General features: G+C 40.4%; 2 protein-coding genes across 3 annotated transcripts in view; one reads left to right on the top strand and one right to left on the bottom strand.

Annotated features, from left to right (window-relative positions):
• Nucleotides 1-8,749, top strand: part of st3gal8 (ST3 beta-galactoside alpha-2,3-sialyltransferase 8) — a 27,221-nt gene extending 18,472 nt beyond the window's left edge. The window contains exons 7-10 of one of the 2 annotated variants that reach the window (XR_008829190.1): nt 4,345-4,390; nt 5,188-5,307; nt 5,632-8,500; nt 8,642-8,749. Coding sequence is in view for 1 of the 2 variants with exons in the window: in XM_056390974.1 (XP_056246949.1) it covers nt 4,345-4,390; nt 5,188-5,307; nt 5,632-5,799 (334 nt within the window). In the remaining variant the exon portion in view is untranslated. Of the gene's footprint in view, nt 1-4,344; nt 4,391-5,187; nt 5,308-5,631 lie in introns of both variants that reach the window. The other variant, XM_056390974.1, reaches the window with a different exon arrangement.
• On the bottom strand, nt 8,513-24,837 carry unm_sa1614 (un-named sa1614). The gene is made up of 29 exons (XM_056390991.1): nt 24,698-24,837; nt 23,127-23,199; nt 22,879-23,024; nt 22,012-22,086; nt 21,697-21,746; nt 21,442-21,571; nt 20,942-21,027; nt 20,766-20,841; nt 20,043-20,123; nt 19,849-19,946; nt 19,701-19,770; nt 19,217-19,304; nt 18,931-18,979; nt 18,334-18,506; nt 17,449-17,582; nt 17,021-17,112; nt 16,745-16,931; nt 16,342-16,427; nt 16,119-16,234; nt 15,762-15,829; nt 15,537-15,644; nt 14,884-15,168; nt 14,213; nt 13,154-13,321; nt 12,935-12,998; nt 11,495-11,538; nt 10,886-11,040; nt 10,499-10,624; nt 8,513-10,032 (listed from the first exon to the last, which is right to left on the bottom strand). The coding sequence occupies exons 1-29, from the start codon at nt 24,821-24,823 to the stop codon at nt 9,958-9,960; spliced, it is 3,030 nt and encodes a 1,009-aa protein (XP_056246966.1). The 5' UTR covers nt 24,824-24,837; the 3' UTR covers nt 8,513-9,957.

Here is a 24,837-nt window from a genome sequence, read left to right as displayed (position 1 = left end):
GAGACGAAATAATATAATTATGCAGAAAAATACCAAAAAACGTCAAAGGAAAGTATGGCAGAAAAATGCCAAAAAACGTCATAGTATAGTATGGCATAAAACGTCAAAAAAATATCATACTATATTAAGGCATAAAAGGTCATATAAACGTCATAGTATTGCAAGGCATGAGACGAAATGATATAATTATGCATAAAAATGCCAAAAAAGGTCAAAGGAAAGTATGGCAGAAAAATGCCAAAAACGTCATAGTATAGTATGGCATAAAATGTCAAAAAAACATCACAGTATTTTAAGGCATTAAAGGTCATAAAAGCGTCATGGTATGGCAAAGCATGAGACAAAATAATATAATTATGCATAAAACTGCCAAAAAACGTCATAGTATAGTATGGCATAAAACGTCAAAAATACGTCATACTATATTAAGGAATAAAAAGTCATAAAAACATCATAGTATGGTGTGGCATGAGACGAAATAATATAATTATGCAGAAAAATGCCAAAAAACATCAAAGGAAAGTATGGCAGAAAAATGCCAAAAAACGTCATAGTATAGTATGGCATAAAACGTCAAAAATATGTCATACTATATTAAGGCATAAAAAGTCATAAAAACATCATAGTATGGTATGGCATGAGACGAAATAATATAATTATGCAGAAAAATGCAGAAAAACGTCAAAGGAAAGTATGGCAGAAAAATGCCAAAAAACGTCATAGTATAGTATGGCATAAAACGTCAAAAAAACATCACACTATATTAAGGCATAAAAGGTCATAAAAACATCATAGTATGGCAAGGCATGCGACGAAATAGTTTAATTATGCATAAAAATGCCAAAAAACGTCATAGTATAGTATGGCAGAAAAATGCCAAAAAACATCATAGTATAGTATGGCATAAAATGTCAAAAAAACATCATACTATATTAAGGCATAAAAGGTCATAAAAACATCATAGTATCATGTGGCATCACAGGAGATAGTATAGTAAGGCACAAAATTCTAAAAAACGTCAAAGTAAAGGATGCCAAAAAAATGCCAAAAAATATCATAGTATAGTATGGCATAAAACGTCAAAAAAACATCATAGTATATTAAGGCATAAAAGGTCATAAAAACGTCATGGTATGGCAAAGCATGAGACGAAATAATATAATTATGCATAAAAATGCCAAAAAACGTCATAGTATAGTATGGCATAAAACGTCAAAAATATGTCATACTATATTAAGGCATAAAAGGTCATAAAAACATCATAGTATGGCAAAGCATGAGACGAAATGATATAATTATGCATAAAAATGCCAAAAAACATCATAGTATATTAAGGCATAAAAGGTCATAAAAACCTCATAGTATGGTGTGGCATGAGATGAAATGATATAATTAAGCATAAAAATGCCAAAAAAGGTCAAAGGAAAGTATGGCAGAAAAATGCCAAAAACGTCATAGTTTAGTATGGCATAAAACGTCAAAAATATGTCATACTATATTAAGGCATAAAAAGTCATAAAAACATCATAGTATGGTATGGCATGAGAAGAAATAATATAATTATGCAGAAAAATGCAGAAAAACGTCAAAGTATTCTATGCCAAAAAAAAGCCAAAAAACATCATAGTATAGTATGGCATAAAATGTCAAAAAAACATCACACTATATTAAGGCATAAAAAGTTATAAAAACATCATAGTATGGTGTGGCATGAGACAAAATGATATAATTATGCAGAAAAATGCAGAAAAACGTCAAAGGAAAGTATGGCAGAAAAATGCCAAAAAACGTCATAGTATAGTACGGCATAAAACGTCAAAAAAACATCACACTATATTAAGGCATAAAAGGTCATAAAAACATCATAGTATGGCAAGGCATGCGACGAAATAGTTTAATTATGCATAAAAATGCCAAAAAACGTCATAGTATAGTATGGCATAAAACGTCAAAAAACATCATAGTATAGTATGGCATAAAAAGTTATAAAAACATCATAGTATGGTATGGCATGAGACGAAATGATATAATTATGCAGAAAAATGCAGAAAAACGTCAAAGGAAAGTATAGCAGAAAAATGCCAAAAAACGTCATAGTATAGTATGGCCTAAAATGTCAAAAAAACATCACAGTATATTAAGGCATAAAAGGTCACATAAACGTCAGAGTATGGTATGGAATGAGACGAAATAATATAATTATGCAGAAAAATGCCAAAAAACGTCAAAGGAAAGTATGGCAGAAAAATGCCAAAAAACGTCATAGTATAGTACGGCATAAAACGTCAAAAAAACATCACACTATATTAAGGCATAAAAGGTCATAAAAACATCATAGTATGGCAAGGCATGCGACGAAATAGTTTAATTATGCATAAAAATGCCAAAAAACGTCATAGTATAGTATGGCATAAAACGTCAAAAAACATCATAGTATAGTATGGCATAAAAAGTTATAAAAACATCATAGTATGGTATGGCATGAGACGAAATGATATAATTATGCAGAAAAATGCAGAAAAACGTCAAAGGAAAGTATAGCAGAAAAATGCCAAAAAACGTCATAGTATAGTATGGCCTAAAATGTCAAAAAAACATCACAGTATATTAAGGCATAAAAGGTCACATAAACGTCAGAGTATGGTATGGAATGAGACGAAATAATATAATTATGCAGAAAAATGCAGAAAAACGTCAAAGGAAAGTATGGCAGAAAAATGCCAAAAAACGTCATAGTATAGTATGGCATAAAACGTCAAAAAAATATCATACTATATTAAGGCATAAAAGGTCATATAAACGTCATAGTATTGCAAGGCATGAGACAAAATTATATAATTATGCAGAAAAATGACAAAAAACGTCAAAGTAAAGTATGGCAGAAAAATGACAAAAAACATCATAGTATAGTATGGCATAAAATGTCAAAAAAACATCATACTATATTAAGGCATAAAAGGTCATAAAAACATCATAGTATCGTGTGGCATCACAGGAGATAGTATAGTAAGGCACAAAATTCTAAAAAAAACGTCAAAGTAAAGGATGCCAAAAAAATGCCAAAAAATATCATAGTATAGTATGGCATAAAACGTCAACAAAACATCATAGTATATTAAGGCATAAAAAGTCATAAAAACGTCATGGTATGGCAAAGCATGAGACGAAATAATATAATTATGCATAAAAATGCCAAAAAACGTCATAGTATATTAAGGCATAAAAAGTCATAAAAACATCATAGTATGGTATGGCATGAGACGAAATAATATAATTATGCAGAAAAATGCAGAAAAACGTCAAAGTATACTATGCCAAAAAAATGCCAAAAAACATCATAGTATAGTATGGCCTAAAATGTCAAAAAAACATCACAGTATATTAAGGCATAAAAGGTCACATAAACGTCATAGTATGGTGTGGCATGAGACAAAATGATATAATTATGCATAAAAATGCCAAAAAACATCAAAGGAAAGTATGGAAGAAAAATGCCAAAAAACGTCATAGTATAGTATGGCATAAAACGTCAAAAATACGTCATACTATATTAAGGAATAATAAGTCATAAAAACATCATAGTATGGTGTGGAATGAGACAAAATTATATAATTATGCAGAAAAATGCCAAAAAAGGTCATAGTATAGTATGGCTCAAAAATATCAAAAAACATCACAGTATGATAAGTCTTAAAATAGTCATTATATAGTAAGGAATAAAAGAGTCATCGTATATTAAGGCACAGAGAAGTCATAGTATAGTAATGATAAACTTTATTTGTATAGCACCTTTCATACACGAAATGTCGCACAAAGGGCTTTACAACAAAGGAATGACCTGCACCAATTGCTTCACATGAAAAGAAAAGACATAAAATGAACATAAAACATTGTTAAAAGCATTGATCTAAGAACATTAATTTTGAAATGAGATAAAATAATAAATCAACAAGAAGACATTTAAAAGAAGTGGTATGGCAGTAAGGCATGTCATAAAAGGTCATAAATACATCATAGTATGGTCAGGCATCACAGGAGATAGTATAGTAAGGCAAAATGTCAAAGCAAAGTATGGCAGAAAAATGCCAAAAAACATCATAGTATATTAAGGCATAAAAGGTCATAAAGAAGTATTGGTATTGTCAAGCATCACACAAGACAATATAGTAAGTAGTAAAGCACAAAGAAGTCATAGTATAGCACCTTTCATACACGAAATGTTGCACAAAGTGCTTTACAACAAAAGAATGACCTGCACCAATTGCTTCATATGAAAAGAAAAGACATAAAATTAACATAAAACATTGTTAAAAGTTGGTTGTCTCTGTTTGTGTGCCTGTTCAGGACCTACATGAGGGTTAAAGACAGAGTGAAGGCTGATAAAGACAAGGTAAAGTAAATGCTCAGTCATGCTTTCTCTATATCACATTGTTTACAATCCCTCTGGATTATTATACCTTTACATAATATCAGTAACGCCTTTATGGCACCAACATTCACTTGCACTCAGAGATGAACTGATTAGAAATTAGTGGTCAAAGGTCATTGTGACTTCACGAAACATGATTTTGGCCTCTTGAATGTGATATATCAAACCACCTTGAGGGAATTTGTTCAGATTTGGCACAAAAATTCATTGGATTCAAGGATGAACTGATAAGAATTTAGTGGTCAAAAGTCACCGTGACCTGGGGCGTCGTGTAGCGTAGTGGTCTAAGCAGGCGCCCCATGTGTAGAGGCTACAGTCCTCGCTGCAGTCGGCCCCGGTTCGAATCCCGCATCGGATGGCCTTTCGCTGCATGTCATTCCCCCTCTCTCTGCCTCCCTGTTTCCTGTCACTCTCCACTATACTGTCCATTAAAGGCATAAAAAGCCCAAAAATATACTTAAAAAAAAAAAAAAGTCACCGTGACCTCACAAAATTCGTTTGTGGCCAAAACTCACAAATTCATACATATGCGAAGATGTAGTTTGTCTCCACTCCACATTCTGTTTTAATAACTTTGATTCTTGCAACAAAGCACATAGTTTTATCTGTTAGTTAAGCTTTTTCCAGATGATTTATTTGTACTTAGGAAATCAAACTGTTGCAGGTGCTTATCAAGTGCTTATAATAACACATGAAAACTGAAGTGAGAATCATTGAGCACCAACACATTAAAACATTTGACCATGGTGTGTGTGCAGGTCCTGGTGGTGAACCCGGTGTTCTTTAAATATGTTCACGATCATTGGACCGAGCATCATGGTCGCTACCCTTCCACAGGCATGCTGGCCATCATGTTTGCTCTGCATACCTGTGACAAGGTAAGTGGGAGGAGTCCAACACCCACATTCAATATAACATTTGATTAAACCAAATTCACATTCTTCTTTTCTATCTGTCCCTGAATGCATCACTAAGGGGAGTTTTCCAAACAGTCTCTGATCTTAGCTGCATCATCACATTATGAGAACAAAACAGACAGAAACATGGTTGTAACATATTAAAAATCTTCATACATTACTGACAAATATACAAATGCGGGATGTTTAGTGACATATATTCATGTCATATTTTGTGATGTTATGTGTTACAGTATATTATGTTATAGAATGTCATGGCATCTCTTCCGGTCTGTCTGTTTTCAGGTGTCGGTGTTTGGTTACGGTGCCGATAGGCAGGGGAACTGGCATCATTACTGGGAGGAGAATCGCTACGCCGGAGCCTTCAGGAAGACCGGCGTCCACAGTGCCGACTTCGAGACGCAGGTCATTCACCAGCTCGCCAAGGAAGGCAAGATCAGTCTGCACCTGTGACACGACAAGTGGCCTGCTAACCTACAGACTGAGCTAGTGACAGACTCACAGACTGCTCATTGACAGACCTATCAACCTACAGACAGACCTGCAGACCAGTGGACTGACCATCAGACCTCCAAGCTAAGGTACGGACCTGCTGACTAATAGACTGACCGTTGATTGACCTGCAGACTGACCTACTGACCTGATGACTAATGGACTGATATAAGTCACCCGGATATGCTGGATTGAGGCTGTTGTTGGGCCAAGACATTTTTAGAAATGTAGATCAACTGTGGGGGTAGGAGGAGCTAAACCTGCGACCTTCAGCTGGTTGGGGGGGTGGGCTCGGATATCCTCCTTGTGCAGACTCCTGCTGGTTTAAATGAGTACCAGCTCAACTTGAACAAATACAGACTGTTTTTTTTGGGACTCTCCACTTTTCACACAGAAAGCCGTCCTGCCATCTACGACTGCGTGATCGACCATACAAGTTTTGCTCTGAGCGGGAAAAAAACCACAGACTTTTTATATCTTTTTTTATTGGATTTTATAGACATTATACAGGGATAACCTCTTCTTTTTTTTTCTTTTTTTTTAATCAAAGCACTTTGCCCTGAAGAAGAAACCATGTTGTGACTCGTGTCAAACCATTTACAAGACTTTTCTTTTTAATATATATATCGTTTATAATCCATCCATTTATTCTTATCTTAATGCAAACCATCCTGATCTAGAGGATCCTGACAGACTGGAAACAGAAACAGGATGACAGTTTTTTTTTTTTTCTTTTTTAACCTAAACCGACATCACTTACTGTCTTGACCATTCTTGGAAGCAGTGAGTGGGAGGAGCCTGTGTAAGGTTCTCAGCCTGTGGTTATGATGATTCGGCAGTCTGTAGGTTTTCAGCTTACGATTGCTGATTTCCCAAAACAGGAAAATTTTATTAGTATTTGATACATTTTTACAGGAATAGTCCAACATTTAATGACAGTTTACTGCCTCCAGTAGCTAACAAAGTTCATGTTAAGTGGTAAAGCCAAATAATAACACTAACTGATCAGAGCTAAAGATGTGACTCAGTGATAAAGCTGCAGACTGCTGAACTTCATGAACACTTGAGGGACTGATGTAACTCCTGAGTCACTGCTCAGTTGATGGGAGTGACAAAAACGAGGAGACTGCGCACGACTTTTAACTAAAGATTTATTAAATAAAACTTAACAAGGACAAAGTCAAACAATCAGTAACTTTACGAGTGAGGGCTGTGCATGGATGCAGTGCAATGTACTTTCAAAAAAAGAAACAAAATCTAAAGTCCAACCAAAAATAAGCAGCCATATGAATGAGGAGAGGCTGACCAGTCCAGCAGGTAGCAGAGGAGTCAGTAAGCTGACTGCTGGACTTCCTGTTAAAGGGAGATAACAGCATGTTGAGGGCTGTTTCACACCTGTACTGTGAATGTACAAAAACTGTTGCATATTATCAATAACAGTCGTCTAAATGTTTGTGGCTTTGTTTGCACTATGAGGAGTTTCAGGATGTTTTCACTGAGTTTGTTTAATTCTGAATCCCATTATGGTCATCCATTTTTATAGATAGACTTGTTTAGACTGTAAATTTGTGCTTGCATTATCTCTACCCCACAAATCCTACCATTGTGAAATCGCCCTAAGACTGATGCTCAGTAAAGATCTCAGTCTGCTTCAAACAAATGTGTTAGTACAACATATGGTCTGACTTCAAAATATTTCTAACCATTTTTAAAGGGTAAAAAGCCTGTAGTCATAGTCTCCTCATGGCTGCATCACAGTGCCTCCCAGAACCCTCTCCAACAACTGTTTCTTTTGTGTGAGTGTAGTCTCGACACCAAGAAACACTGTGCTTTTATTGTGATGTTCACGTGGAAAAGTGACAGAAGTAGTTGTGTGATGAGTCGAAAAAAAAAGTCAAGCTTGAGAGAGAAGTTTAAAATCTGCTTACTTTCACACCTCTTCCCACCTGGCCAGTCACTGTTGTTGGATGCAGGTTTCAGACACTATCAGACGATCCAACCAGCACTATGTTTGAAGCAAACTGAGGCCTTATAAATAATCATGAATGCTGAATCATCATCTGGAGCCTGCTGCTCTGTCGTTAGCTCGGCTGCAGTATAGAGTGTAGTTTGACTTCAATCTTGTTTGTCTGGAACAAGTCACGTAGTCTCTTAAAGCCGACTGCTGACTCATCAGAAACTGTGGTTTTAATTTGAAACATCTGCTGCTTGTTTTAAAAGTTTTCATTCAAAGCTGAGATTTAACACTTTGCTGGCTTCTCCAGGAAAATGTCCTGCTAGTAAACTCGGAAATGATCTACTTTACGATTTGACGAGGAATGCCTGAATGTGCCATAAACCTGAGTTCAGCCACTAAATGACAGAGCAGCAGTCCTCCAGTGTCCTGAGCTGGACTTAACATCTGGATGCAAGCAGGCTAAGTTGCTGTAAACAGATTTACTTCCTCACACTTTAAAAATAATCAGTTTGTTGTGAGTATAAATCCAAAGTTGTGCTTCTTAGATTCCCTGCAGTCTGGAAATTTAGAGATTATTTCCATCAGGGACACAGGAAAGTACAGATTAACTCAAATCAACAGATCAGCTGCTTGTAATTCCATCATAATCGTTTGTATGTGATCTGTAAATTTACAACGGAGTGACGTCCACTGACCAAACAAGATGTAAGTATGATATATGTTCAGTTACCATAGCTTTAATTCAGCGCATCATGTTTAAACTGTGACTGTTTGATAAAACAAATGTCAGTTTTGCTTCAACAACCTACTGATCATCCGTTCATTCATCCGTTCATTCATTCATAGATGCCAGACAGACGGAAGCACTGTGAGATTTCAGCAAAAACAGAAAACAACATCAACCGCTGTCACTTTGAAAGAAATTAAAAAAATAAAATAAAATATGAAACAGAATTCAAGGGTTTTTTTTTCTATCAAGAAAGTCCTAAAAACTCTGGAGGTAAAAGTTGAAACGATCAAACCCAGATGAGAAAGGTTTGTACTTACGGCCACCATGACAAAAAAATCTGCTCAGTTTTCTTGTTATAGCAAGATATTTTTCATGTTTATCATTCTTACATTATACTGAATTACTTTTGTTATCAACACAACGTCACTATCTCGTTAGATCATGTGAGTCCAAGTGAACCCAGAGCCACCAGAGCGGTTCTGCTCCAAAAGTAAAGAAAAAAACTCATTCAAAATCTCACTGACATTTGTAACTAGTTTAACGGAGTTGTTTTTTTTTTCTGTGCTCAGAAAGCAAACATTTTTGTAATAGTGGCAGTAATACACTGTGGCACCTACTCACTGAGGCATTGTGATATCTTGGGACATCGAAGGCAGCTGGAAGCAACAGATGTGTCTCATTTCAGGCTCCACCTCGTCTGAAGTCCAAGTTTACAGATCAAATCCATGATAATGGGTCAACAAGGTAGCATCCTGATCCAAAGGCTGATTGGACCTGAATATAGAGCAGACATCTGGTTTTTGTCCTTTGGTCTTCAGTGTCACTTATCGGATCTGGTCCATTAAAGGACGCACCCTCTCAGGTCCTGCCCCTCCAGGAGTAGAAGCCTGAAATGGGGCAGAAGCGGCTTGTACGGTGGCATTGCCACAGGATCAATAACTTTAAATACATTAAGATAAATAAAATGTAGTTCAAATGAACTTCAAAATAAAAGTCCAGTGGATTGTAGTTTCAGTGTCTTGCCGTTAGATGTGTGCTTTTCATTTTAAATAAATAAATAAATAAAATTATTGTCATCAACCTTAAATCATCACTGATCAGTCTGTGCAAGGCCGTATCCATAGCAACATTACCACATGACCCGAGCCACATAAAGATCTAGTCTGGTCTAGAATCTTCACTGAAAGGTCATCTGTAACATTTCCATGGTAACAGAAAACATAAGTTGCTGTGACAACTCAGCTGATAACAGTGGCTGGACTGTGATCATGTGAACCAGATCCTTGACCTGGTCCATCCAAGATCAGAGGTTCAGCTTCTGCTGCTCAGTACTGATTCAGTTTGGTTCTGGTTTGGTTCTCCTGGTTTTGTTGTGGTTTGAATCTGTGCTGGTCCAGGGTCTGGTTGGGTCCTGTCCTGGTCCAGGTTCACGTCAGTCTGAGAGCAGCTGGACGAAGGAAGACGGAAACAAACCTCTCTGGTCTGGTTCGTCCTCTACGTAACCGTGCTGCAGACAAACACAGAGACACACGTTTACATTTCAGTATTTGAAGGATATTTAAAGCAGCGGTTAGTGCCAGAGAACTACAGGGGACAACTTTGAGACATGGAGGCCATTTATATCTGAGCTCTGGTGACCTTGGGAGGTTATCGACCTCACCATTGCATTTTTCCAGTTGTTGGTTTTGCAGATTGATGAAAGTTGCTGCATAAGACTTTATTAATTCGGTTATTTGTCCATTTATTTACTCCTCGATTCATTTTGTGATTCATTAATTTATAGATTTTGTTCTGAAAGGCTACTTTGCTTATGAAAAAAGTTTTAAAAAAATTGATTATTTGTCACAGTTTTCATCAACGAAATGATCCCTGCTGCCCACTGAGCTTTAAACAGATTAACATTAACTCAGAGGACAGCTGAGGCCACCTTACTCCATTTTCTCCATCCAGGACAGTAGGACGACGATACGTACCCACCAATCACAGTCCTCCTGTCCCAGGACCACCAGCACCTGTCCCTCACAGAAGCTCAGCTCATCGTGGTGGTCGGCCTGGCAGTCATACAGCGCCTGAACCCGCCGACTCGTCGTGCCTCGAGGCTGATGGACCAGTAGAAAATAATTCTGAAAATATTCATACTAATAGTAATAATATTGCATACTTATAATTATCAGAAATTACAATTAGTGACAAAGCAAATGTAACTAGTGGCTCTGGATTATGTGATGCAGACAATGAAGTGATGATTGGTCAGATTGGGCAACGGTTTGAACTTTTGATGCAAAGATAAGCGGAAATATCTTGTGAGTTAACGTTAAAACTAAAACCCTTCAAGTAACAGGCGTTTTTGAGGAACTGACCAATGATCTGCGAGGAAGTGGCTGGGGGGCGGGGCCTCTGCTGTCGCTCTCAAAGCTCTGAGAGCGATGATTCGTGGGAGACCCGTTGGGCGGAGCTTTACTGGCAGGCTGCAGGAAGTGGGAGGAGCTACCGTCACTGTCCGCCCTCCGAAAACCTCAGAGAGATGAATACATTCATGTTATTTTAATGAACATGTAATTCAAAGAAAAACAGAAAAATATTTAAAGCTGCATTAACTGACAAGGTCCAGTTTTGTTTTTTTTGCTATTTCTTGTTTGTTACTGTTTTTTTTTTTCTGGCCAAAACTAAAAGATGATCCATTTACTATGATGTAAGACCAGGAAAAGAAGTAAATTCTCACATCAGAGAAACTTGAATCACTAAATTTTCACAACTGTTAACTTTCTCTTGATGATCTCATCACTGCAGCCCTAAAGTAAATCATTAAAAAGTCAAGCAAATATAATAAATTCATAAAAGTATAAATGACCCCTGGTTAAGGACACTGGGCCTGTACTGTGAGCTAACGTTCATCACAGCTGATGGATTCAACAGACTCCAGACAGATAAAACCGACGTGGATCTGAGAGGAAGAAGCTGGATCGTACCTCTGTCTGGTCGTTCAGTCAGCGAGCCGAGAGGAGAAGCTGGACTGGAGAGACAGAGACACAGAGAGAGAGGACACGTTCATCATCCGTGGTGTTTCCATTAAACATCAACCTGAAGACTCAGACCTGTAGTTCAGCTTCAGTCCACCAGGGGACAGTACAGTCTCTCAGTCCATGTAAAGAGGACACGACCCTTATGCTATATTATCCTCACTTCACTCAAATCTAGTGGGAGAACATTTTGTGTTTGTTGTTGCAGATCTTCACTGAAGCTCTGTGATGTTTCCACTGAGTGAAAAATTCAAACCCAAGTTTTTGTTTGTAGTTTTATGACCCAACCTTTCCATCAAATGGAAACATTCTACATCTGCTACATCATTTTAGTCACATTTAATAAAAATTCAACCAGACCTTTGGACACTTTGGGATCTCACTAGAATTTAAAATAAAGTAAATTGAGTTCAAATAAAATTTGGACAAACGTAGGTGCATAAAGATGAAGCCACTATAGATTTATTCATTCAAGAGGTTTTACAATGTGACAATTTCTTTTAGGAGAAATTTAATAGAAAAACTGATTGGCGAGATGATTTTTTTTAAACCTCGTGTTCTTTCTCCACGGGCAACTTGCGTGTCTGTTCACATCTGAACAGATAAACCCTCTATAGGAGGGTCTCCAACCACCAAACCTTCAAATATCACAAAAAAACTCAGGTGAGCCTGAGGTGGAAACATTGATGCGACAAAGTGCAATGGGGACAGACTTGGTGGATAAATCGTGACGTACATGCAGCATGTGACCTACACAACCACTAAAGCTTCCGCTCCCCTGAAAAGACTGAAAGTAGCGACAGAAGAAAACGTGAGATCTGAGTGGACTGTTACTTTCCTTAAATTAATACATGAAACAAAGATAAAAGCCGTATTTCCATCATGTTTACTGCATTGTTTTCCACAGATGGAGGTTTGACTGGTGATTTTTTAATTAAATCATCTAGTTGCGCCTTCTTGTTCTGCAGTGGCTTTAATGGCACGCGACAGGAGTGGATGGACAGCAATCAATGGAAAATGTGCATGAATTTGCATTTTATTTTGCAGGATTTCATGGAAGTTTGGTTAAAATTAATGCTACATGTGCAGGGAAACCCATGTTATGTCACAGGTTTCTTATTGACGCACACAGCTGCTGTGGCGTCCATAGCCTGTTTCATAGCCTGCCTCTTTTATTAGTGTGTTCTCTGATTACTTTCACTAAAGCTACTGAGGAAGGGGCACGTTTTGTTTTAGAATATGTAGTTTGTTGTGTATAAAACATGTAAAATCCTGCCTGTTGGTACCTGAGCCGTCATGACATCATTCCACTACTGATCCAATCAGAGGCCTTTCTCTCTTGCATGTGTTTATTGTGGGTTTCAGTGTGTTTTTGTCTCAGATACTCACACACACTTCTTAAAGGAGGAGTCTGGACCGCTGTAGATTCTGGGACTGGTTGGCAACCCGTAATCTGCAGAAGCAGAAACACACACACACACACACACACACACACACACACACACACACACACACACACACACACACAACACACACACACACACACACACACTTAATTACACAGCATCATTCAGACAGATTAATTGCAGTGTGTCTCTCAGATGTTACCATGCTTGCTGGACTCAGAACAGCTCCTCTTGTGGCGGACGGCGATGGGAGGGGGAGGGGTTGACTTTCTGTTTCCTGTAAGGGGGAAGAAGACCTCTCCCTCTTCCTCCTCCTCCCCACCCACTCCCTCTCCCCCAGCAGGAGGGGGAGGAGGAGGAACACTGGGAGCTGGAGGACGACAGAGAGCAGAGATGGAAGACTAATTTTTGCTTTCAAAGAGAGGTCTCCATATTTTAGTAAGAAGCCTCCGTGTTTATGATCTGCTCCTGTTTTCATTTGCTGTCGCTCCAAACTTCAGATCTTTCTCCGTGTTTACCGGTTGTCGTGATAAATACAGTGTAACGTACATTTCCACAGCACCAATTCAATCAATACAACAACGGTCAAGTAATATTCCTGCAGATACTCTGAACTCACCTTTGACCCTTGGGGGCAGCGGGGGCGCAGGAGAGGACGGGGGAGGTGGAGGGGGGCTTGGAGCAGAACCAGTGGGCCGGCTGTGGAGCTCCATGGCCATGGCGAGCCTCCTCCCCACACTGAGCAGACCTCCTCCTGCTGCTGCAGAGGAAGGCGGGGTGACGGAGGAGGACATGGACTGGCTGAAGCTGAAGGGACGGGAGGTGAAGGAGAAGGAGGAGGTGAAGGAGGAGGATGAGGAGGAGGAAGTGCGCTCCTTCTTCACTGGACCATTCTGAAACAGGAGAAATGATCGAAGGTATTAAAGTCTTATTTTTGCAATAAATGGTTTAAAGCTAATATAATGCACATAGACACTGTTGAGCCAAAATAAAATATGTTACAACTACATACAGGTAAATAATAGACACCTCATTAGCAACACAATCCTTCCATAACCAGGAATAATCCTCTAGATACTTAAAAGCAAGAACAACAATCTGTAATCTAAAAATTCAAAGTGTCATGAAGCATTTTTTTTCACCTCGTTTTCTGAAACCAAACCTGTGCGCTTCTTTTTTGCTTCATCAATTATGCAGTTTAAGACTCTCACAAAGAAAGAATAAGCAGATAAATAAGTAGGCTTTTAGTTGCTATAGTTACCCTGTCATCAAAGTCATCGTCACTGTCATAGAGATCGTCATGACGAAGCCTCCACTCGTACTCCACATGGACGTGATGGTCAAACTGGTTGGACTGTGCCTGATGCAGCTACACACACACACACACACACACACACACACACACACACACACACACACACACACACACACACACACACACACACAACACACACACACACACACACACACTTAATTACACAGCATCATTCAGACAGATTAATTGCAGTGTGTCTCTCAGATGTTACCATGCTTGCTGGACTCAGAACAGCTCCTCTTGTGGCGGACGGCGATGGGAGGGGGAGGGGTTGACTTTCTGTTTCCTGTAAGGGGGAAGAAGACCTCTCCCTCTTCCTCCTCCTCCCCACCCACTCCCTCTCCCCCAGCAGGAGGGGGAGGAGGAGGAACACTGGGAGCTGGAGGACGACAGAGAGCAGAGATGGAAGACTAATTTTTGCTTTCAAAGAGAGGTCTCCATATTTTAGTAAGAAGCCTCCGTGTTTATGATCTGCTCCTGTTTTCATTTGCTGTCGCTCCAAACTTCAGATCTTTCTCCGTGTTTACCGGTTGTCGTGATAAATACAGTGTAACGTACATTTCCACAGCACCAATTCAATCAATACAACAACGGTCAAGTAATATTCCTGCAGATACTCTGAACTCACCTTTGACCCTTGGGGGCAGCGGGGGCGCAGGAGAGGACGGGGGAGGTGGAGGGGGGCTTGGAGCAGAACCAGTGGGCCGGCTGTGGAGCTCCATGGCCATGGCGAGCCTCCTCCCCACACTGAGCAGACCTCCTCCTGCTGCTGCAGAGGAAGGCGGGGTGACGGAGGAGGACATGGACTGGCTGAAGCTGAAGGGACGGGAGGTGAAGGAGAAGGAGGAGGTGAAGGAGGAGGATGAGGAGGAGGAAGTGCGCTCCTTCTTCACTGGACCATTCTGAAACAGGAGAAATGATCGAAGGTATTAAAGTCTTATTTTTGCAATAAATGGTTTAAAGCTAATACAATGCACATAGACACTGTTGAGCCAAAATAAAATATGTTACAACTACATACAGGTAAATAATAGACACCTCATTAGCAACACAATCCTTCCATAACCAGGAATAATCCTCTAGATACTTAAAAGCAAGAACAACAATCCGTAATCTAAAAATTCAAAGTGTCATGAAGCATTTTTTTTCACCTCGTTTTCTGAAACCAAACCTGTGCGCTTCTTTTTTGCTTCATCAATTATGCAGTTTAAGACTCTCACAAAGAAAGAATAAGCAGATAAATAAGTAGGCTTTCAGTTGCTATAGTTACCCTGTCATCAAAGTCATCGTCACTGTCATAGAGATCGTCATGACGAAGCCTCCACTCGTACTCCACATGGACGTGATGGTCAAACTGGTTGGACTGTGCCTGATGCAGCTGCACACACACACACACACACACACACACACACACACACACACACACAGGTATAGTGAGTCGACACAAACAGTCACATGTAAACAAGTGTAACTGTGGTCGGAGCGATCAGCTCACCAGCGCCTCGCAGTGACTGTGCTTCAACCTGCGGCTCACGTCCAGAGCGCTCTCTCCTAACTCGTTCTCTGTTCACACACAAACAAAGTGTTAACGTTACTAAGATCTCCTCTGTCAACATAATCATCAACAGGAAGTGTTTGTTTACTTCTGTCTCTGAGGACTGACTTTAAGTAAATGCTCACAAAAAATGTCCTAAAAAAAATATTCCCTTTTTCACAAAATTAAATCACTTTCCAAAGAGAAAAAAAATGTACTCAAGTTGTACTGACAAACAAAACAAAAGGGCGCGATAGCACTGACCACAGTACAGCCCTCACAAGTACAATAACATATGAGACTGTGTGGTCGTATTACTGATGTGTGTGTTGGCTCTGGCTCTCAGCAGCAGCTTGACACAGTCACTCTTGTTGTGCAGACAGCTGTAGTGCAGCGCTGTGTTTCCCGCTGACGTCTGCATGTCAACATTGGAGCTAAAAAAAAGAATTAAATAAACACAGGTAAACAGAGGTTAATAGACAGGTGTGCACATTCACACACACTGAGGTTTAATAACTCGTAAACATCGGATCAAACTGACCAGTTCTGAGCCAGGAAGTCCAGGATGTGCAACGATGTTCTGTCAGCCAATAAGACGGCTAGATGGAGCGCGGTTTCCCCTTTCTCCTGTTGGCATGGAAACATACTTATGAGTGTGTGTTTAACTTTGCATGAACCTGTGTGTGTGAGTGTGTGTATATATATATATATATATATATATATATATATATATGTATATTGTATGTGTGTATACCTGTCTGTGTGTAACCTGTATGTACATATCTGTGTGTATACCTTTATGTGTGTGTACTTTTAGGTGTGTATCTGTGCACATACTTATACATGTGTACCTTTGTGTGTGTGTGTGTGTGTGTGTGTGTGTGTGTGTGTGTGTGTCTACCTTTAAGTGTGTGTCCTAAATGCCTGCAGATGTGTGTACAGACCTGTATGTGTGTGTGCAGCGGCTGGCTCAGCTCCGTCCTCTGAGCGTACAGCTGGATCAGACTGTAGATGTCGCAGCTCTTGGTCGCCTCCTGCAGGCCGAACCGCAGCGCTACAGTCGAGCTGTGAGTCCGCCTGACAAAATGAACGTCCTGATACTTCGACAGGATGAAGTCTTTACGTTCCGCCCTGCGCACCGCAAAACACCCAGAATCAGTATTTATCCAAATGAAATATTTTCCTCTAGAATCACATACACCTGCGTGTGTTCCTCTTACATGTGGCTGTGTTGGGAGGGCTTCAGTGACGGACTCAGCAAGTTCGCCTCCAGTATTTCATTAAACCCAGAGTTACCAACATTTCTGGCCAACTGGGAGAAAGAGAGAGACAAAGAAAGAGTTTTCTCGCAACCAAGATCAAGACTGTAGACATAAAAGTGTAAGGTAATAAGTAAACTACGACTCCCAGGGTGCATTTCAGTAAGAAACAATCAGAGCTTCAAATTCTTTTACATGCACAGCTTACTCAGGTATAAAACTGACTAAATATTCTTGTTTTGTTTTGTTCACAACTGCAAAGACAAAGCATCAGCTGAGCCGTCCTCCAACAAACTGACGTGAAAACAGAAACAGTGAACTCGTGTCCGGTCAAATAAACCTACAGCTCGCTGCAGGATGGACTGCTGATTCTTTAGCTTGTTACTTACCAGCAGGTCTGAGGTCCCCAGACTGTCCAGACTCAGAGACTGGATCCTGGAGACGTGGACCCCCATCTCTCTGTGGATGCCTGAACACTCGATACAGGTCAAGACACCCAGGTTGGTCGAGAGCCATCCAGGATCTACAGAGAGAAAGAGCGAGAGAGAGAGAGAGAGAGAGTTAAAATTATCAAGAACCAACTAAGCTACTGTTTATTAAGTTAAAGGCTCTAAACACAGAGACTTGAGTTGCATGTTCACTGTTCCTGTATAAATAAATAAATGACACTGAATTTACCTTGTGAGATGCTGCAGTACAGGTAATTCTTTTGGTTCACTAATAAATTAATCAATCCTGTTCTCATTTCAACTTATGATCTATATGACTCATAATTGTTTTTAAATAATTTGTTTGTCTCATGTTTGTCAGATGTCTAACTGTAAATGTTTTTTGTTCTCAGTGTGACGGAGTTTTTCTCACGTCTACAGTTCATCTTATTTTGTATCTTACTAACAAGAGTTCATTATAACCTTCGATACAAGGCTTCGATCATGACTGCTGGTGACTGATGGTGTCTGGTCGAGCTGCCTTTATCCTCCACAGCTATGGTAACCGAAGTTTTATAGATAAGAATGTAGGGAGAAGCATAACGGAGAGGAGAAACCCAGCTCCAGACAAGTACGTGTGATGAAGGACAACAAGCGAGACACTAACAATACTTAGATAAGGACGTGTCACATCTGGGTTAAATATGTCCTGCTGGACTAAGACATCCTCAGAAATTTCTGCTGCAGCTGGAACGTGAATGTTTTGCTGAAGTAGGATGGAGATTAAGTGGGAAAAGATGCATTCATTCATTCATTCATTCATTCATTCATTCATTCATTCATTACCTGGAGCTCCACAGTCACAGCAGCTGTTGTTTCCTGGCATCCGTCTGATGTCATCCGTGATGGCCCGGGTCAGATCCTCCACACTGCTCTCCCCTCCTCCTCCCCCTCTCCTCCCCCCATCCAGAGCCATGCTCAGAGCCTCCTGCTTACTGTTACTGAGCACCGAGATCCAGCTGGACACACACACACACACACACACACACACACACACACAGAGGCAGCGGTAAAACAGCATCTGCGAGGTAATATTACTGTTTTCGTCAGGGGAGTCTGGTGGGGATATTATGGCTGCAGGTGGTTCAACAAAAAATGATTTTACTCTTTAACACAAAGGTCCGTCTCTGTATGAGTCACTTCCGTAATGTTGTCTTACACTTACAATAATAATGTGAACCTGCCAGCTGCAAAAACAAGCACTTTGACAGTTGACAGGTTTACTGTTCTTACTCAATAGTGGACCGACTGATAGGGACAAAAATCTTTGCATCAAAAGTCCAAGAGTTATAATTTAATACTGTATTTTCATTTTCATGATAATCAACATAAATACATGACACCAGTATCAGACTAAATCAACAAAGTTTATTTGTTACTCACGCCACACACTCAGCTTCATCTTCAGCCAGGAAGTGGTAGGTCCGATTATCTGGAGGACAAAGTGTTTCTGATATATCACACTACAAGAATGTGCCAGTGTTAAACTGCAGGTCCAGACAGAAACAACAGATCCTCAGCTAAAGATTTTCCAGCTCAGGTTGCTTGTGTGACCAACTCACGTTCATAGCAACTGTGCTCCCGGTACCAGTCAGATATCTTACAATTCTCTTTTTTATTCTCTGTTTATCTGTATACAAGTGTGTGTGTGTGTGTGTGTGTGTCTTACGAGAGATGAGGTCAAAGCATTTCTTGTCCTCCACACTGGGTTTGACCTGACAGGTGAGCAGGTTGAGTCTGGTAGGAGGTTTATTGGGCTGAGGGAGAGAAGGGTGTTAATACAGGTCAGAGTGATTAACAGCTGACTGACAGAAAAAAAAAGGTATTAAGTTAATACACATGTAAACATCCGACCCACGTGCCAAAATATTGGGTATCTATCCAGTCCAGGACCCTTATATTTACCTAAATGTTGATTAAACATGTATGTGACACCTTTCTGAGACACTTTATGTTGGTTTTTCCTTTAAAATGTCGCCTGTCTGTACATTGAATGGCTGCTGCTTAATAACTGCAAACCATAAATAGTATAAAAAATTGGTTCGGATTATAACCTTAATGTGAAAGGTCAGCAGTTACAGCTCATCACACACACACACACACACACACACACACACACACACACACACACACACACACACAGGTGAGCTTACAGTAGCATGTGCGATGGTCAGGTAACAGTTGTGAACTGAACATTTCCTTTTCTGCCACATTTTCCTCAACCTGAAACACAAACAGACTCAGGTTCAGTCATGTTACTAACGATGAGTGTGTCATTGTGTGTGTTTGTGCTTCTTTTACCCGTCACTCTTCTTATAGAGGAATCCTGATCTTTCTGTTCCGTACTGTTTGTCTCCCAGCAGCTGATGCATACTGTACACCTGCTTAGGGAGGGAGTCCTACACACACACACACACACACACACACACACACACTTTAATCACCTGTTGGAGAGTGTGATAATGTCAGTTAGTGTCAGTGTTTGTGTCTCTGACCTGCTCTGTGTGGACGACCGGCCTCAGCTGATCTCTGAGCGTACACAGCTGTTTCTTCTCCTCTTCCTGACGCTGCTTCACCTGCGCACACACACACACACAACATCAGCAGCTCACCTGAGCAGCTCACCTGAGCCCCGGCTAACATGCCATTATCAGGCTGAAATGATCCTGTTAATTCTCATCCAGGTGACTTTGCTCATCAAATATAATCAGAAGTTTGACGTTTTCTTGGATTACATTATCTTGAATAACAGTGTGCTCTTATTTTGAAAACAAGACAACACGTGTAAGAGTGTTGAAACCGTGATCAGCACTCGTGTGATTGGCTGATTGCTGATCATTGGATTGAGGTAGGTGTGTAGGGAAGACATTATCATTTCCATTATTCATACAATTAGTTATTTAAAGTTGATACAGTTAGTGTGAGTGATGAACAGGATTAAATAATTTAATCTGAAAGGCCACACAGGGTGAATTTGACACATAGACTCAATTAACTCAATTAACCACGTAAATGCTGCTTGTGTTGAGGATTAAAGTACAATTAATAAATGTCAGTGTTAAAATGAACTATCCAAACTGCTGCAGTAGATGTTTTATAATGAGTTTATGTCTCTTTTTTTGGGTTGGTTCTTCTCTTTTTTTTTAAAAAAATATAAAGTTGTGCACGGTGTCATTGTGAACATGTTGTTGTGTACAGGTTGTTAGTTGTTGTCGTACCGTGGTCAGGACTCCGTTCAGCTCCTCCATGTACTGCTTCAACCTCTGAGTGGTAGAAACACACTCCTGCAGGAAACTACACACACACACAGACACACGTTTTTTAGTGCATGTGGGCTTGTTAGTGTGTGTGTGTGTGTGTGTGTGTGTGTGTGTGTGTGTGTGTGTGTTCTTACTTGTTGTGGCTGTGGTAGTGTTTGATGAGGTTCTGCAGCAGGTCGACTCCTCTCTTCGTCTTAATCTCGTTGACCTTAATGAGATACTGGGGGGGGTGGGGGGGGGGTGGAGACGTGTAATATCTGACATCAAACTATATATTTTGGAAATAATGATAGACAAGTAAAATGTAATAAACACTCTCCTCCTCTCTCAGAAAAATATTATCCATGATACAGATTAAAGGAGGAAATAACAGATCACACACAGAAATCTTTTGCTAATGAAGAAAGAAAGTTGTTTATGGTACTTTTCTTAATCACACCTACAGATCCACCAATTTTCATTCAATGGTGAATCTGAAAAACAAATAAAATCTAAAAATTGGGATTAATACACTTTAATCTATTGAATCTTTTATCTGTCCACTTTGATATAAAACTGCAGTGATGTCAGAAGACTTCAGAGAGGGATGTTCCCCAGGTAAAGGTGACGAGTGGGAGGAGGCGGGGTCACTGACCTCACACATGCTCAGTTGGAAGGAGCGTCTCTCCTTCTCCAGCTCCTCGGCGATCTCTCCTCCGCTCACCTCGCTCCTCACCATCCCGTACTGACGAGCCAACTCCCTCTTCTCCTTTTCCACCTGCTTACTGCAAAACACACACAGGGATGTTTTGAACCAACACCAGTTTTCAGGTCAGACAGTTCTCAGAAAATCCAGAATTGCGTTCGACAGTCAAGCCGAGCAAACAGAACATGTTTGACCATCACTCACAATCTGCTCTCATAGTCCCTCCATGCTCTGTCGAAAGGCTTCTTCAGATCCTGCAGAGAGAAACACGGAGAGACGGTCACTGGACGCATCACGTGATGTAAACGTCCAGCATCTGACAACTATCATGAACTTCACTGAGAACAGTCAGCTGACAGACAGCGCCACCCTGAGGCCACATGAAGCAAATATGATGTGACATGAACTGTGGTGAGACACCCGTCGACCCATCCATGCTGATCTGAGGTCTGTCCCTGTTGCAGTTCATATGAACCATGCAGGTGATAAGTAAACAGTAGGTAAAGATAAAGTCCTCACCCCCTTCACCTCCCTCAGGTCTCCTTTAACCAGAGAGTCCAGGAAGAAGTTGATGTTGTGGAGCATGCTCTTTAACTGCACACACACACACACACACACACACACACACACACACACACACACACACACACACACACAAAACTGATGTTTAAAATGTTGCACATCTGCTTGAAAAATTCAATTAAAGCAACTTCCACTGTAAAACAATAATAACACATATCAGTGAGGGATGATACCCAAGTTATTCGTTCCACAGTTGTGATGGATGACACAGCTCAGACCCAGTGAGTATTTAATTTGAAGTTTTTCCATTTCAAGTTTGGACCGGATCCGATAAGATCCAAGTGGTTTTCAAGATGTTCAAGGTTTTTTCTGCCGGAGTTTGGAAACGACCAGTTCAGTAATTCAAAGTTTTAAATTAGGGGGATTTCTCAGTGAAGTCTGAAAGGGACTAGGTACGACCCAGGAGACACAACTGGAAGCAAAAGTTTTTCAATTAGAGGGTGTTTCACCTGAAGGTGGAATTAACCAGTTAAGAGCCAACTGGTTTTCTGTGGCTGACAGGTTTAGTAGTCAAAGAGTTTCTCTGGGAAGTTTGGGATGGATTAGTTAATCTTAATTAATTGGCTGTTTTTCAAAAAGAAGTTTGGTTTAACCAGTTTAGCACTTACAGTTTAAAATTAGTTTTCTACTGGACAAGTTAAAACCTAAATGGTTTTTAGTGAGAGCTTCCCCAAGTTGGTTAAAAGCTGAATAAAGAAACGTAGAGTTCTCATCCAGCTTCTCATTCACCTGCAGGCAGCGACTCCTACCAGGTACAGGTGATGTCACCTTTGACCTCTGTGATGTCGTGCTGCTGTCACCTACCAGGTTCTTCATTGGAGACACGAGCTCTTTAGAAAAGTCCGCCAGACGACAGAAGGCGGAGCCGACCTCCGTCTCTCCGTTTGAGTGACAGTTGACCGACAGCTTCTCCATCGAATTAATATACTGCTCCAGGTGAGACACGTGGTCTGACAGAGAGACACTGTGTTAGCACAGGGATTAATGTGTGTGTGTGTGTGTGTGTGTGTGTGTGTGTGTGTGTGTGTGTGTGTGTGTGTGTGTGTGCATACCTTGTCCTGATGTGTATTTGGCTTTAGCAGCTTTCTTCATCTTCTGCAACACCAGTCGGTCACTGTCCAAAACCTTAACACACACACACACACACACACACACGCACACACACATTAAACACTTCCTCTGTCATGTTGTAATTATCCATCTGAATCTGCTGAATGTGTGTGTGTCTGTGTGTTCATGTAGGGGGGGTGGGGGTGGCAGCAATTCACCTGCTGACTCAACACACACACAGAGGACGAGCTTTGTTCTCTGACAACAGACAGCTACATTCCTGTGTGTGTAAACCTGTTTCCCATCAGTCTAAATCTCCACATGAAGCAGCAGAGACACACGATGAAATAAAGGCTTTAATTGTACAATTTCATCCCCAAAGACAAAATTTCCTTGTTCTGCAAATTTAAACAGACTTGCTCGTCTCTAAGAACGATGCTGACAATCTAATCTATCAAGCTGACATGGATGACTGTGGATGTTTTAGACCAACATGAACACTTCACTATATGGTCATGTGGTGGTCAACAAGGTGTTTTATCTATAAAGGTTTTCTCATAAAAGCTCACTTTCCCAGTCTTCCTTGAATGTAGCATCATTATGAGTTAATCTGGAGGCTGCAGATTAACTCGTATCCTCATTAACAATCATCTTTCTGGCTCCTCCTCATTAACATTAGATAACAATAACAATGAATACTAATGAGGATTAACCTGTTGCTGTGGTAACATATGCCAACCCTCTTGGGGTTTAAAGGGGGGCAGTGGGGGGGGGGCAGTTTGAGTGTCTGGTTTTCAGGCGGGTCAAAGACCTTAAGTCTTCAGGTCAATGACTCTGATGACCAGCAGTGTGAGAGTGTGTGTGTGTGTGTTGCCTGCGGGTTTAGTCATTATAAAACAATGTGCAGACATGCCACACACTTTCAGTCAAGTTATCTTTCTACTGTTTGTATATACATGTACATTTATTTATTTTTAAGCCATGCGAGTTGCTTGCCAAAGTTACTTACAGTCTACTATGCAAATAGCTGATGGGTAAATATATTTTTGTATTATTTTGATACACAGTTACTCTGTCACCAGTTGGTTTCACACTCCTGAAAACCAGCTCTGATCATCCACAGTAAGCGATATCGCCTGTGTGGGTGTACTGTGGGCGTGCAGGGCCTTTAAACCCATTTATATTAACAGTTTTTATTAACTGTTGCAAATTAATATGATATCAAAATCACTTCTAGGAGACTGTGTTGAAGATGTTGGCAACAGATCTGATTCCAACATGGAAAGAACTGTAAACAACACACAGACAGGGGGGGGGGGGTTTACATGGGGTCCACAGCAGCTCATTTGTGGTGTGGGCCCCCTGAGCAGGTTAGTCCAGCCCTGATTATAAGATAGAAGAGAAATAAGCACTTGACTGTCTGTTGGTTCTTCTCGTTCATCTGCTGACATGAGTCAAAGCTGCTGAAACCTTCTGAATGAGTAACAGCACATCTTCCGTCCACTACTACTACTACTACTATTACTACTACTACTACTACTACTACATCATCACCACCCCTGTCAGTACTGACCTCCTCCAGCAGGTAGACGGTGTTCCTGCAGCTGATCATCTTGGAGGTGAAGGAGGAGGTGGTGGGGGAGCTCCAGTCCTCCTGAACCTCCTGCACGAAGTCTGACACTGAAACACACTCCGGCATGGTGCTCCTCAATC

The sequence above is a fragment of the Seriola aureovittata genome, chromosome 2 (genome assembly GCF_021018895.1).
Source record: "Seriola aureovittata isolate HTS-2021-v1 ecotype China chromosome 2, ASM2101889v1, whole genome shotgun sequence".
NCBI classification, from domain to species: Eukaryota; Metazoa; Chordata; class Actinopteri; order Carangiformes; family Carangidae; genus Seriola; species Seriola aureovittata.
The sequence above is the reverse complement of the archived record's forward strand: the minus strand, read 5'-3'. Positions and strand labels throughout refer to the sequence as shown.

What these genes read in the sequence shown, in the direction of transcription:
- unm_sa1614 (XM_056390991.1), bottom strand. Translation starts at nt 24,823, where the DNA reads ATGCCGGAGTGTGTTTCAGTGTCAGACTTCGTGCAGGAGGTTCAGGAG. An exon ending in ACCTGAGGGAGGTGAAGGGG is followed by an intron (nt 21,747 to 22,011) that starts GTGAGGACTTTA and finishes TTCTCTCTGCAG; the next exon opens with GATCTGAAGAAGCCTTTCGA. An exon ending in GACTGAACGACCAGACAGAG is followed by an intron (nt 11,041 to 11,494) that starts GTACGATCCAGC and finishes CATCTCTCTGAG; the next exon opens with GTTTTCGGAGGGCGGACAGT.